This window comes from Solanum verrucosum, unplaced genomic scaffold (assembly GCF_900185275.1).
Source record: "Solanum verrucosum unplaced genomic scaffold, falcon-dt-bn FXZP01000183.1, whole genome shotgun sequence".
In the NCBI taxonomy this organism is placed as follows: Eukaryota; Viridiplantae; Streptophyta; class Magnoliopsida; order Solanales; family Solanaceae; genus Solanum; species Solanum verrucosum.
Window position 1 is genome coordinate 4,895,429 of NW_026020430.1, and position 12,042 is coordinate 4,907,470.

The following is a 12,042-nucleotide window of genomic DNA, read 5'->3' on the forward strand; positions in this document are numbered from 1 at the left end:
GAAAGAGTGTTTCTTTTAGTACATATATATGGAAAAGTGCTCGACACGTTTATAGCTCAACATAGTAAATACAATTAGTGAAATATCAGAGATATATAGAGTCAAACTATTTTTATCATTTATTATAACTTTAATTTTTTTTAAATGTAATTTATGTTTCAGTTCAAATGCTCCTAACTATGGGAGATCAGACACGAGGGTATGCTGCCAAAAAATGAAGAAAAAGCTGTGACCCACAATAGAAGCTTTCTTGATTGTCTTAAAATTAAATAGTTGTTGTTAATTTACAAGGGCAGTATCCGGGCCAGCTTTCGTGCACCTCAACTAATTCCACGGGATACCAGCCACAGTGATAAAGAATTCCATAGCAAAAACCACTCCACCAAGCAACCTTCAATACATGGCATCATCTGCAAACGAGAGCAATAAGAAGTAACAAATACTGAAATACTGCTGCATCAAATAAAAGAAGAAAAGAAACAGCAAATTGGATCATACCATTATTATCTTCATTCATGTTGTAGTCGTCTTCATCGTCATCGTAATCATAAAGATTCTGTATAATTGTTCAAGAGTTTCAATATACAAAGCATTCTGATTTCAAGTTCCTCAATATGTCTGTCAAGTTAGGGAAGCACACGGTTTTCCCACATACCTGATTGTAATCTCCGTCATCGCTAAATTCTTCTTCTTCCTCTCCAACCTTCTCCTCTGGATCTTCGTCCTCGTCTTCACCATCTTTTTTCTTTTCATCATCGCCCTATGCAATTGCAGTGAAAAGAAACATAACACTCAAAAGATAAACATTACAGTAGACAAGTCAACTTTTTTGCTAAAACACCTCAAAGGAAACATTTTTTATATGGACAAAGGTAAAACCTTAGACTTTTGATCAAGCTTTTCCAAAAGATCCAATTTTCGCATGTCTGTCACCAAAAAACAATTTCATGAGCTCGACAAATTACAACAAACACAAGGCAAAAGAGAGAAAAGCATCTGCATTTCTTTTTCTTGGCATCTAAACTGACCAAGTACATTGTGTCTACTGAAATTGACAAAGACGCGCTTGTGCATATCACATAAGCTAAAACAAGGTTCCAAACCGAGCTTGGTTTCTTTAAAGAGCTCTACCACTGATCAATGGATTGGTACACTCAACTTGAAGCAATTACGCCACATGCTAGCATGGGATGTTCAGGTATGTCGTTGCAAATGATCATTATTTGGGTGTCTCCAAGTACATGTGGTACAAAGCCAATGTCTGCCAGGCAATGTGCTCATGATGCTTTGCTAGAGGTTCTGATGCAGGTTTATTCAAAGAGCTTTGCTATAAATCAGTACTTCTATTACCAAAGTGTAAAGACTTTATTTTTTTGATAAGGTAAATAACTTTATTGACAAACCATACTGTAAAGATTTTATGCATGGTATGTTCAGAGAACATGATTTGCAACTCGACAGTCGACACTTCAGAAGATCTATGAAATTTCCATATATGAAAGAGCAAGGAAGGCAAATATCCTAACCACTAGGATTGAGGCATAGTTGTTGTATGAAATAGAAATGAAAATCAAATCATGGTACTTTACCTGGCTCTTGTTTCCAACGCACTCCTCCTGGTGGTGCACGTCTCACCTCCCTTCCACCTATAATATTTATAATCATAAAAGCATCTAAGTAAGCAAACATTATAGGTTCAAGAGATCTGAATAAGCAATATGTCAAAGAACTAAAGAATTAAGGAATACAAAACCTTTAGCTAGTTCTGCAGGAACATAGTTGGAATCCATTTTTATGAAGTCCTCCAATGGTGACTCTGGCTCGGCCCTCTCCGACTTACTATCCGAGAACCTTTCTATATCCATTCCTTTCGTTTCTAGAAACATAATATGTGATGTACAGAAGATCAGAAATCTAAAACTAGCAAAGGCTCATACAAAGTAACACGTAAATAATGAAGTAATCTGAAGTTCCGAATGTCAGACATAGAATAACAAGACATTAAATGTCAAATCATGCAGAAGGGTATTCCAGCTATAGAAGATCGGAAATCTGATACTATGCAGTGTGGACATAAACCGGAGCATCAAATAATCCATAATCATAGCAATTTAATTATCAGATAATGCAAAAGGAGAATGATTAATTTTCAAAGACTGCAGAAGGATTGACCATTCTAACAGAAAATGTTTTCCAAACCGTACTCGAAATGAACCAACCACCTGAATTGTTGGGGGTTTATTTGCCCTGATTTCTTACCATAAATAGGTTTTCCTTTTTAGGAAAAGGTTTTAATATTTGACTAGTCCTTTTCTTGTAGGAAAGGTTTTAGGACTCTATAAATATAGGTTTGTTCCTTCTAACTTAATAAGCATTCACGATGTAGTCCTTAGGTTTTGAGAGTTTTGGTTGTGGGGGAGAATTTGTGAACCTCCTCGTATTCAGAATTATGTAGCTTCCCTAATTTGCATTGTAGACCATCACAAATTCTCAGGAGGAAAAAATGTAAGAGGAGAATCTTCAAAAAGAAAAAACAAATCCTCTGAAAGAAGAGTCCATGATGACTCCTTGAATTGACAATCTGCTAGTATAGCAGCATGCACAAAAACCGAGTATCAGATAAGGTAGAAATACAGGGCTAAGAGCTTAAGAGTTCGCTCTGCAGACGCCAGGCTAGTCATGGCCCTCCAGGTTTGGGTTGTGACAAAACGATAGTGACAATCATGTATAGATAGCTTAATAAGTGGCTTTATCCATTGCTAAACAAGTGGTATGACATTTCCTCACAAATAGTAATAAAAGTTTCAATAATTTGAATTCTTACTCTTCAAAACATCACTTTCATCTGCCAAATAGTAAGGAGAGGAGTTCCAGAACTTCTGTAAATTTGCCTGCCAAATTGCCAAAGGTATCCTTTCCGTGACACCAGCTGCATTACCCAAGTTCTCAACTTCCTGCAAAAGGTAGAAATGTTATCTGCAACCCAGCCGACCACATTAAGCTCAAAACATTTTCAATCATAATTAGTAAGAGATCTATCTTCATCAAGTTCAATAGTTAATCTCAGCTAACAGGCTTCTAGTGATTGCGGACATTAATCAGCTCGGATTATATCTACCAAAAAACTATGAGTCAGGTTAAATCAACTAAACTAACAGTTGACATGATCTCAACCTTCCGTAACACAAGTGATAAGACACATTAATCAAGGCTTATATCAAATGTTTTCACTTGAATATAGAATATACTGTATAACACCAAAAAACAGAAAATCATCCTTTCGGAAGCCACTTTTCCTATCCCTTCACAAAAATATTAATCTCTTACATTAGCACACGTTTTTACAGCTTCAAAAGTTGGAAAAGTTCACCCATTTCCCAAAATCAATATATTAATCAACTATGCGTCAATTTCAAATTAATTGTGTCCACTATATGATTCATACAGCTTTATTTATGTGGTATACAGATGGTACATTATAGTTAAATTAATTTATCTAACAGTGGACCTATCACAATCCTCGTCCCACATTCAAACTTGCGACCAAGCTCATTAAATAGTGTTACCCATCCAGAAACATATACTGTATCATAATTCGTGTGAAGAACATAAGATTAACGAACCAAAGGATTTCACTTACAGGGAAAAGTTCAAATGAGACTTGCTTAGCCAGCCGATTGCCACCATATCCACCACGCCCCCGACCCCGCCCTCTGGAGGCCATTAAATCAAACCCTGTATCATGGCCCATAAAAAATATTAATACAGTATTACCCGGATAAAAAAAAAACAGTAGTCACACCATAAATCTTTTGTTGCTTAACCAGTAGGATAAATACTTGTAGGGGTAAACATGGTTCAGTTTGAGTCTTTAAAAGGGAAAAAATAAAACATATATAAACCATACCAGACAATCATAGAGCAATATTTTCGATCACATAATTATTAGTTGTTGACTAAGTATAAAATGAACTTTCTCATCCGATAGTGCTTTGCCTCATGCTATAGAGCATGTATACCAAAAGCCAAGCAAATTTTGAAGGTGATGTAAAGTATTTAGAATAACTTATGTATCCACAGACTAGCATATTTGCAAAGCATGTGTGAGAACAGGAATAGAATCATGGGAACATTTTTGACAAAAGCAACAGAGAAACAAAAAAAAAAACAAAAGAGAGCTTGAGACAATTTCAACAAAATTTTAGGCATAAAAATAACATAGACTTGAGCAAATCATGCTATATACTGCTCCCTCCATCCACTTTTGATTGTCATGGTTTCCTTTTTTAGAGTCAAACGATAAGAATTTTGACAAATATTTTACTATGTATTTTTTCTTCATATTAATATGCAAAAAATTGCAATTTATATTATTTTTCATATAGTTTTTGAATATCTAATTTTTTTTGTTTAAAATATCAAATTAATATAATCTAATTTAACTTTAACAATTAGTCAAATTGACTTGACAATTAAAAGTGGACAGAGGAGTACTAGACAGCGAAAACAGTAAACCAAAAGTAAATGCACAAGAAGGAATTAGGACTGGAAGTGCTGAACATTCAGTGGGTTTAATTTTTTTTATTTAGCCATTGTATCATTCAATTACTTTATGTTGCTAATGGATGCAAGTAATAGTCACACACTTCTAAACCCAAGGAGGAGACAAAGCTAGATGAGGAATAACAAAGCTTATAAACTAACATATGATTGCATGTTTTCCAGAACAAGCAGTAATTACCCAAAATATTTGTGAACCCAGTAGAAACGAAAATTTCGTCAAAAATCATAGAAATTAAATCCCAAGGAGAAGTAATATTGAATCGAACAGAGAGGGCAATAAGAAAACTCACAAATTATGAATCGACGGCTCCAACAAAATCTTCAGTAAGCTCGATCAAATTGGAAGAAGAAAATCAGAAATTTAGGAAGAAGAAATCGTTATTAAAGCTGAAGAGGAGGCTACAGCCTAATGTGGTAGATTGGGAAGAAGCGCACAAGTAAGGGACGTTATAGTGAATGGTTAAATACAAAATTTATAGAACTTGGGGCTAGTCCTTAAATAGAGTCCTACAATAGGCTATATATGTAAACTTATCCATTGCCTATTTTACCCGCTTCGGTTACTTCTTCTTCCAAAACCCTAAACCCTAAAATCAATTGTGCATTTCATTCTCTGAAACCCTAAAGCTCTTTCGCAGCAAACAAAAATGGTGAAGAAAAGCAAGAGTAAGCAATTACTACTCTATTCTATTAATGTTAGATTTAGATTTTTTTATTTTATTTTTTTGTTTTTGGGGTGTTGCAGAGAGTAAGAGCAAGAGGGTATCATTGAAGCAGAAGCACAAGATTATAAGGAAGGTAAAAGAGCATCACAAGAAAAAGGCAAAGGAGGCCAAGAAGTTGGGTATTAACAAAAAGACTAAGGTGGAGAAGGACCCAGGAATCCCCAATGATTGGCCCTTCAAGGAACAAGAGCTTAAGGCCCTCGAGGCTCGTCGTGCTCGTGCTCTTGAGGAATTGGAGCAGAAGAAAGCTGCCCGAAAAGAGAGGGTAATTTGTTTTTATTGGATTCCAAATTGAGCAGAATGCATATTGTTAAACTAAACTAGTTTAGGTATAATCGGTGTTATTGTTGTAAGACGTTTTTGATGCTTTGCTTGACCAGATATATTGTACATGGAAGTTTATAGGCACTGTAATGGGGTTTACATTGACTTGGCTATCATAAAAAAGTGGTCTTTTGCTAGGTTTGATTGTTTCGTGTGATGCTCTTTGATTCGTCTGGCTTCAAATGCTGGATTGTCGTATGGAAATCATAGCATGATTGTATAATTCATTATTGTTCACTGGTTATCTGGCAAGAATAAATCGATTTAATGATGTTTTAATCCATTGGAACACTATCCTAGAAGTGGTGGGTTTGAGACCCAACCCAACTTACAGTGTGGAAAAATGGTCTGTTTTAGTGGATAGGTTCTCTAGCATGTTACAGTTCTGTTGTTCCGCAATTTTTTTCCATGTGTATGTATTTGGGCTGTTGTTTAACTACCATAACATTGGTTTTCAGGCTAAGAAAAGAAAGTTAGGGCTGGTTGAGGATGATGACGTGAATGAACTTGCAGACATGGCTTCAGGAGAACAGAATTTTATCGAGGGCAAGGGAAACAATGATTCAACTAATTTTGTTAAAATCCGTGGTATGTCATATTATGTTCTTTGTTTTTGTCATGGGTGGTTGTGGGAGGAAGTGGTAGCGGTTTTGCTTCTTAACTCTTTTTCTCTTCTTGGTCTTTAACACTTGCTTATCCATGCAGAGAACTCGGAAAGAGCTTTCTACAAGGAGTTAGTCAAAGTCATTGACGCTGCTGATGTCATTTTAGAAGTGCTTGATGCTCGAGATCCGCTTGGTACACGCTGTCTTGACATGGAAAAGATGGTGATGAAATCAGGACCTGGAAAGCATCTTGTGTTGCTCCTCAATAAAATTGGTATCCCCTTTCTCCTTTTATTTATTAATATTATCGTGTATATCATTTTCTAATATCCACATGTATGTGCTGTTTCAAGTAAAAGATTATCAGGTGGAGTTCTTATTTGACCAGAATGAGTGACAGTGACTTATAGAGAGCACAAAAGAAGTGGACTTGTTTTTTTGTGATAAAGTATATGTGTGGATAAATCTGTATGGTGTTTTTATTTTTATAAACAGTATCTTTTTTGCACCCTTCTTTATCTTGATTTTTTTTTAAATATCTATATACATATGTATCTCTGCTTCTTTTTGATATGGGTCATTAAAACATCAAATTTGCTAATGTATACACTATCTTATATGAAAGTTTGATGTGTTACTCTTTAGGTGTTCATAGGAATGCGATTATTTACTTTTTGACTTTGTATTTAGATCTTGTTCCTCGGGAAGCCGCAGAAAAGTGGCTAAAGTATCTGCGAGAGGAATTACCAGCAGTTGCTTTCAAGTGTAGCACCCAAGAACAGAAGTCAAACTTGGGCTGGAAGTCCTCAAAGGCCGGAAAGACTGCAAATCTTTTGCAGACAAGTGATTGTCTTGGAGCTGAGAATCTGATAAAATTGCTCAAGAATTATTCGCGAAGTCATGAGGTACTTCTAGGATCAATTTCTTTAGTGGGTTCTCACCTATTTATCTTGCTTCTCAGTTCTGGAATAAGCATTGGAACTTCAACTGCTATGTTTTGTGCACAAACTGTCTTATCATGCTTCATAATTGGTTGCACGTGCAAACTCATTGATTCTAATATGGGTTTCAGTGTCAATCAAGTTCATTGTTCAATTCCACTCTAGAGGATTCATGGTTTTGAAGACTTATTTTACTTCGATTGTCAACCTAACACAGCCCCCATTTATAGGTGGAAATAAGACCAGCTATGCACAGCTTAGATTGGTGGTATTCATATTGTTGGTGTTGTACACTTGCGTTAAGTTGGGGCTTGCAACAACTTATATGTCGATTTAGGAATAAGTATGAGATGTAGATAACCCTATTTTTTATTAAAAGACAGTTGTAGCAGCATCCCGAATAGGGAAACATGGATACAGAGGTTATATAGTTGACCCAACTTATTTGGAATTGAAGCATAGTTGATTGATTGATTTTCATATGCTCCGGGATTCCAGTAGATAAAGATGGGTAGACTTTAAAATCCAAAAGAAACGCTTCAACTCTTCAACCGTCTCTCCGTTCTCCCTTCACAGTAATTTGCTCTAGGTTGCTATCTCACGTGCAGTTTCCACAGCTTTTCAACGTCGAAGATCCCCATGGTGTGAACCACCTGTAGATTCACATAGTTAGGTACCACCATCTAGTAGCTGTCTTAACTCTTCCCAATCCAATGTTTGGCAAATTCAAAAATAATTTAAAATAAGTCAAAAATGACTTAAAATAAGTTAGGAAGTGTTTGGCAAGGTTAAAAATAACTTAAAATAAGTTTAAAATGACTTGAAATAAGTCAAAAACCAAAAGTAGGTCTCCCCCTACTTTTTATTTTTTGACTTAAAAGTCATTTAAGTTTGACTTTTTATTTTTGACTTAAAAGCTACTTTTTTTAAGTCAATCCAAACGGGCTCTTAGAGTTATTTTTTTCCATTATAGGGGTGTCATTCTTTTTCTCCATAAATTTCTTAGCCTTTTGTCTGGGGGGGAAAGGACGGGTGAAAATAACATAAGAAAATTTAGTGTACTCCAGAGGACTTGGTGTATGGGCAATGAATTTACCTACCTGTCTTTAGTCAATGTTGATGTCATTTTATTGCATTTCTTGCTTTAGTTATGCTGATTCCATGCTAATGCTAAGTTACTTGTTGCAGATCAAAAAATCAATCACTGTCGGCGTCATTGGTCTGCCAAATGTTGGTAAAAGTAGCCTTATTAATAGTTTGAAGAGATCTCACGTAGTCAATGTTGGTGCTACACCTGGGTTAACAAGATCCATGCAAGAAGTCCAGTTAGATAAGAATGTGAAGTTGTTGGACTGCCCTGGGATTGTGATGCTTAGGTCATCAACAGAGAATGATGCAGCTATTGCTCTTCGAAATTGCAAGAGGATAGAGAAGTTAGATGACCCAGTTGGTCCTGGTAAGTAGATTTGGTTTAGCATTTTTTGCATTACTCTTGTGTGCTATTTAAATGGTGGATTGATGTGGCTGACTGTGCTTGTACTGTGGGTTGTGCAGTAAAGGAGATACTCAAACTGTGTCCGTCCAGCATGTTAGTAACTATATACAAGGTTCCTAGCTTTGATTCAGTCGATGACTTCCTTCAGAAAGTTGCTACTGTTAGGGGTAGGCTTAAAAAGGGTGGAATTGTTGACACTGATGCTGCTGCAAGGATTGTTCTGCATGATTGGAATGAGGGTATGTGTGGTATCTATTAAGTTTCTTCGAGGATTAAGTTGAATTTGAAAAAGACGTGTTTTTCTATGTTCATGCTAGTAGTTTGATATTTGTTTGACATATCTCAGGGAAAATACCATACTACACCATGCCCCCGTCTAGGAACGAGGGAGAGCATTCAGAGGTAAAGATAGTTTCAGAACTTGGAAAAGAATTCAATGTCGATGAAGTTTATGGAAGTGAATCCTCAATTATTGGAAGCCTCAAATCAGTCGATGATTTTCTCCCAGTTGAAGTTCCGTCAAATCTCCCCGTTAACTTTGACGAGACCATGCTAGAGGTAAGTGATTCGCTTTTAGACTTTCTTATTTTTCTGATCAGACCCTTTCGACATTTTCCTTGAAGTTCTGTAACTGCTCTTCACTTTCTCTGCGAATCGAAATGTTTCTATCAGTGCATTATGTACAAATAGTACTGAATCATTGCTGATTCCTGACCACACACATTCACAAATGAAATACATTAGTAGTTGTGAATTTAGAGTTGAAGAAGCACAAGTAGAGTTTATGAAGCTCTTTTTTCTTTATGGATGATTATTTTGCAGGTTTCTGTTTTTAAGAAGGCATAATACATAAATTGGACCATAAACTTGGCTTCAAATTTTAAGTATGACCTCTAACTTTCATAGTGCACAAGTAGGCACTTTAACTATCCAATTCTTAAACAAAAAAACACGTGAATCCAACAGCCAAATTGTGTGATATACAAACGCTCCTACGTGGCTTATTGAGCCACTCAGTGGCTGTCACGTAATTAAAAAATTACACGTATTTTATAATTAAAAAAAAGAAGAAATTAAAATACAAAAGGGTAGGGTCGTATTTTCTTTTCCCAATTTGCTCGATTTTCACTCAACATCAGCGGAGCCCTAGCCCTAATTTCTTTGCAAATCAAAGTAAAATTGTGAAGATTTGTGGTCAAAGTTCTTATCTTTTGGATGTTTATGTGTTGTTCTTCCTCAATTTAGTCTGGTTGTGTTAATTTTTGCTTTTTGAAAGTTTATTTTTGGTAGAAGCTGTCACCATGAATGTAAATTCACTTTTTTTTATACCTGAATTATTTGCAGACCAAGATATCTTCATTATAGCTCTTTTTACACAATGACAAAAAATTAGAAGCCATTACATAAAAAACGACCAGAAATTGTGCACAAAAAGAGTAAAAAAGCTTGAGTACTAGAATTAGGAAGAAGAAGAAGAAAAATGGGATTTTGATTTGAAAAAAATAAAGATATATTTAAAAGGGATTCATTAAGGGTAAAATTGTCATTTCCGCTTCTTCTTTTTTTACTGTTGTGGGCCTCGAAAAATACCCTTGACGCGCCTGAATTGTGTCTCAATCACGCGTTATGCCAGGTTGGATTCGCGTGTTTTTTTGTTTAAGAATTGGATAGTTGAAGTGCCTACTTGTGCACTTTGAAAGTTAGAGGTCATACTTAAAATTCGAAGCCAAGTTTATGGTCCAATTTATGTATTATGCCTTTTAAGAACTTAGCTCTCTGATCAGAAGTTATTTCTGTTTGGAAAAGTTTTTCAGCATAATAGCACCTATAAGAAAAAGAAAGCAGAACATGTCCTCTTGAATTTGCAATGTTATCCTTTACATCTCCCATGTCTGAACAAGTAGTGGCGTCTATTGACAGAGTGTTCTTTTTTAACTGCAGGACAATTTGGAGAAACCGGTGACTCAGAGTGATAATGCAACGGACAACCATGTTAATAATGACAAAGATGTGTCAATGGATGCTGGAGAAGATGATGCAGGCCGGACAAGTGGCAAGAGCGCTAGCAGCAGACAAAATGAGAAGTTATATACCGAGGAAGGCATGCTAAATACCAAACTTAGAAAAGCTGAGAAGAAAAGGAGGAAGAAAGACAGAGCCTCTACTACCAGTGATATGATGGATGGTGATTATGACTTCAAGGTAGATTATTTCAAGAAGGAATCCGCCATGGATGATGCTGAGGATGATATGACACCTAATGAAAGCAAGAAAAACAGATTTGAGCTACCTTCTGGGAATGAGTTGGATAATGAATGAAGAGAGACTTCATATTGAACCATCTTTTTTAATGGCGGATAGAGTCACTTGGTACTCGTACTAGAGAAACATGCATGCTCCCCTGGTGCGGAAGCTGGCTCGAGCTCCACCTGTACTTGTATTAGTGAAGCATGCATTCGTAGCGCGGAAGCTGGCTCTAGCTCCACCGTGTTATCAAGAAGAAGGAATTGTCTTTTCTTTATTCTATCTCATAGTTGGAGACTTGGAGTATTCATTTGCCTTGTTATTAATATTATTATTATTATTTCTTATTTCCACACTGTTTTGTACCATCCAACATTGGATCTCACGATGAAAAAGATGTTCTGGACCAGTTGTTGCAAGTAGGTACTGACCTGTTAGCTAGGCCATCGTTATCACATATCAAACATTCATATTTAGTATATCTAAAATGGCTTTAAAATGAAGTCACTTTTTTTGGTTCTAGCAGTTAGTTGGGATCCATTAAGTTGCTACTTCAATTCACACTTTTTCCCTATAAGTCGACATCATTCTCACGTCTTGTCATCAAAAAACAAGATAGATTTCGCCCCAAAAAAACCTCATCAACCCGGTAACGCTTCTAGGGAAGGCCGATCAAGAGCAAGTTCAATATTCAATCTCAATTCAAATATTGATTTAAAATTTACTTCCATTTTTTATTTTACCATATATAAAAATTCAACTAGATAGTAATTAATAGTAACATAATTTGAACTTGTGGTAGAGGTTTAAGTTGACATAGGTTTTAATGTATACTTGGAATGACATTTTCAGCACACTCATAAGAATAATAAAATTAAAATTTGTATTAACTTTCAAAGTCAACTAATTCTAATTGTGCCCATCCACTCTGAAATTAATACGTAATATACCAAAAAAGATTTGGTATTAATGTACTAAATGCTTCTATGTTAAAGAGGAAATAGTCTTTCGTGTCTATTTATAATTTAAATCTTATGTTATTTAAATAGAATCTCAATATTATTTTTTACTGATCTCATGTGAAAATAATCATTAATTAGAGTACATGTTAATATTATGTAAAAAGTTTTTTTTATAACAAACTA

At 35.5% G+C, this 12,042-nt stretch overlaps 3 protein-coding genes across 3 annotated transcripts in view; 2 read left to right on the forward strand and 1 right to left on the reverse strand.

The window, feature by feature from the left end:
• Positions 1–12,042, forward strand: part of LOC125807725 (probable pectate lyase 8) — a 104,321-nt gene that overhangs the window by 59,787 nt on the left and 32,492 nt on the right. The window lies entirely within an intron of this gene.
• On the reverse strand, positions 228–3,732 carry LOC125807745 (uncharacterized). Its single transcript, XM_049487485.1, has 8 exons — positions 3,641–3,732; positions 2,825–2,954; positions 1,754–1,876; positions 1,590–1,646; positions 880–926; positions 656–760; positions 499–556; positions 228–410 (listed from the first exon to the last, which is right to left on the reverse strand). The coding sequence occupies exons 1-8, from the start codon at positions 3,722–3,724 to the stop codon at positions 394–396; spliced, it is 621 nt and encodes a 206-aa protein (XP_049343442.1). The 5' UTR covers positions 3,725–3,732; the 3' UTR covers positions 228–393.
• LOC125807720 (guanine nucleotide-binding protein-like NSN1) lies at positions 5,089–11,301 on the forward strand. Its single transcript, XM_049487451.1, has 9 exons — positions 5,089–5,229; positions 5,309–5,553; positions 6,071–6,200; positions 6,318–6,491; positions 6,908–7,122; positions 8,347–8,614; positions 8,713–8,892; positions 9,000–9,211; positions 10,595–11,301. The coding sequence occupies exons 1-9, from the start codon at positions 5,211–5,213 to the stop codon at positions 10,970–10,972; spliced, it is 1,821 nt and encodes a 606-aa protein (XP_049343408.1). The 5' UTR covers positions 5,089–5,210; the 3' UTR covers positions 10,973–11,301.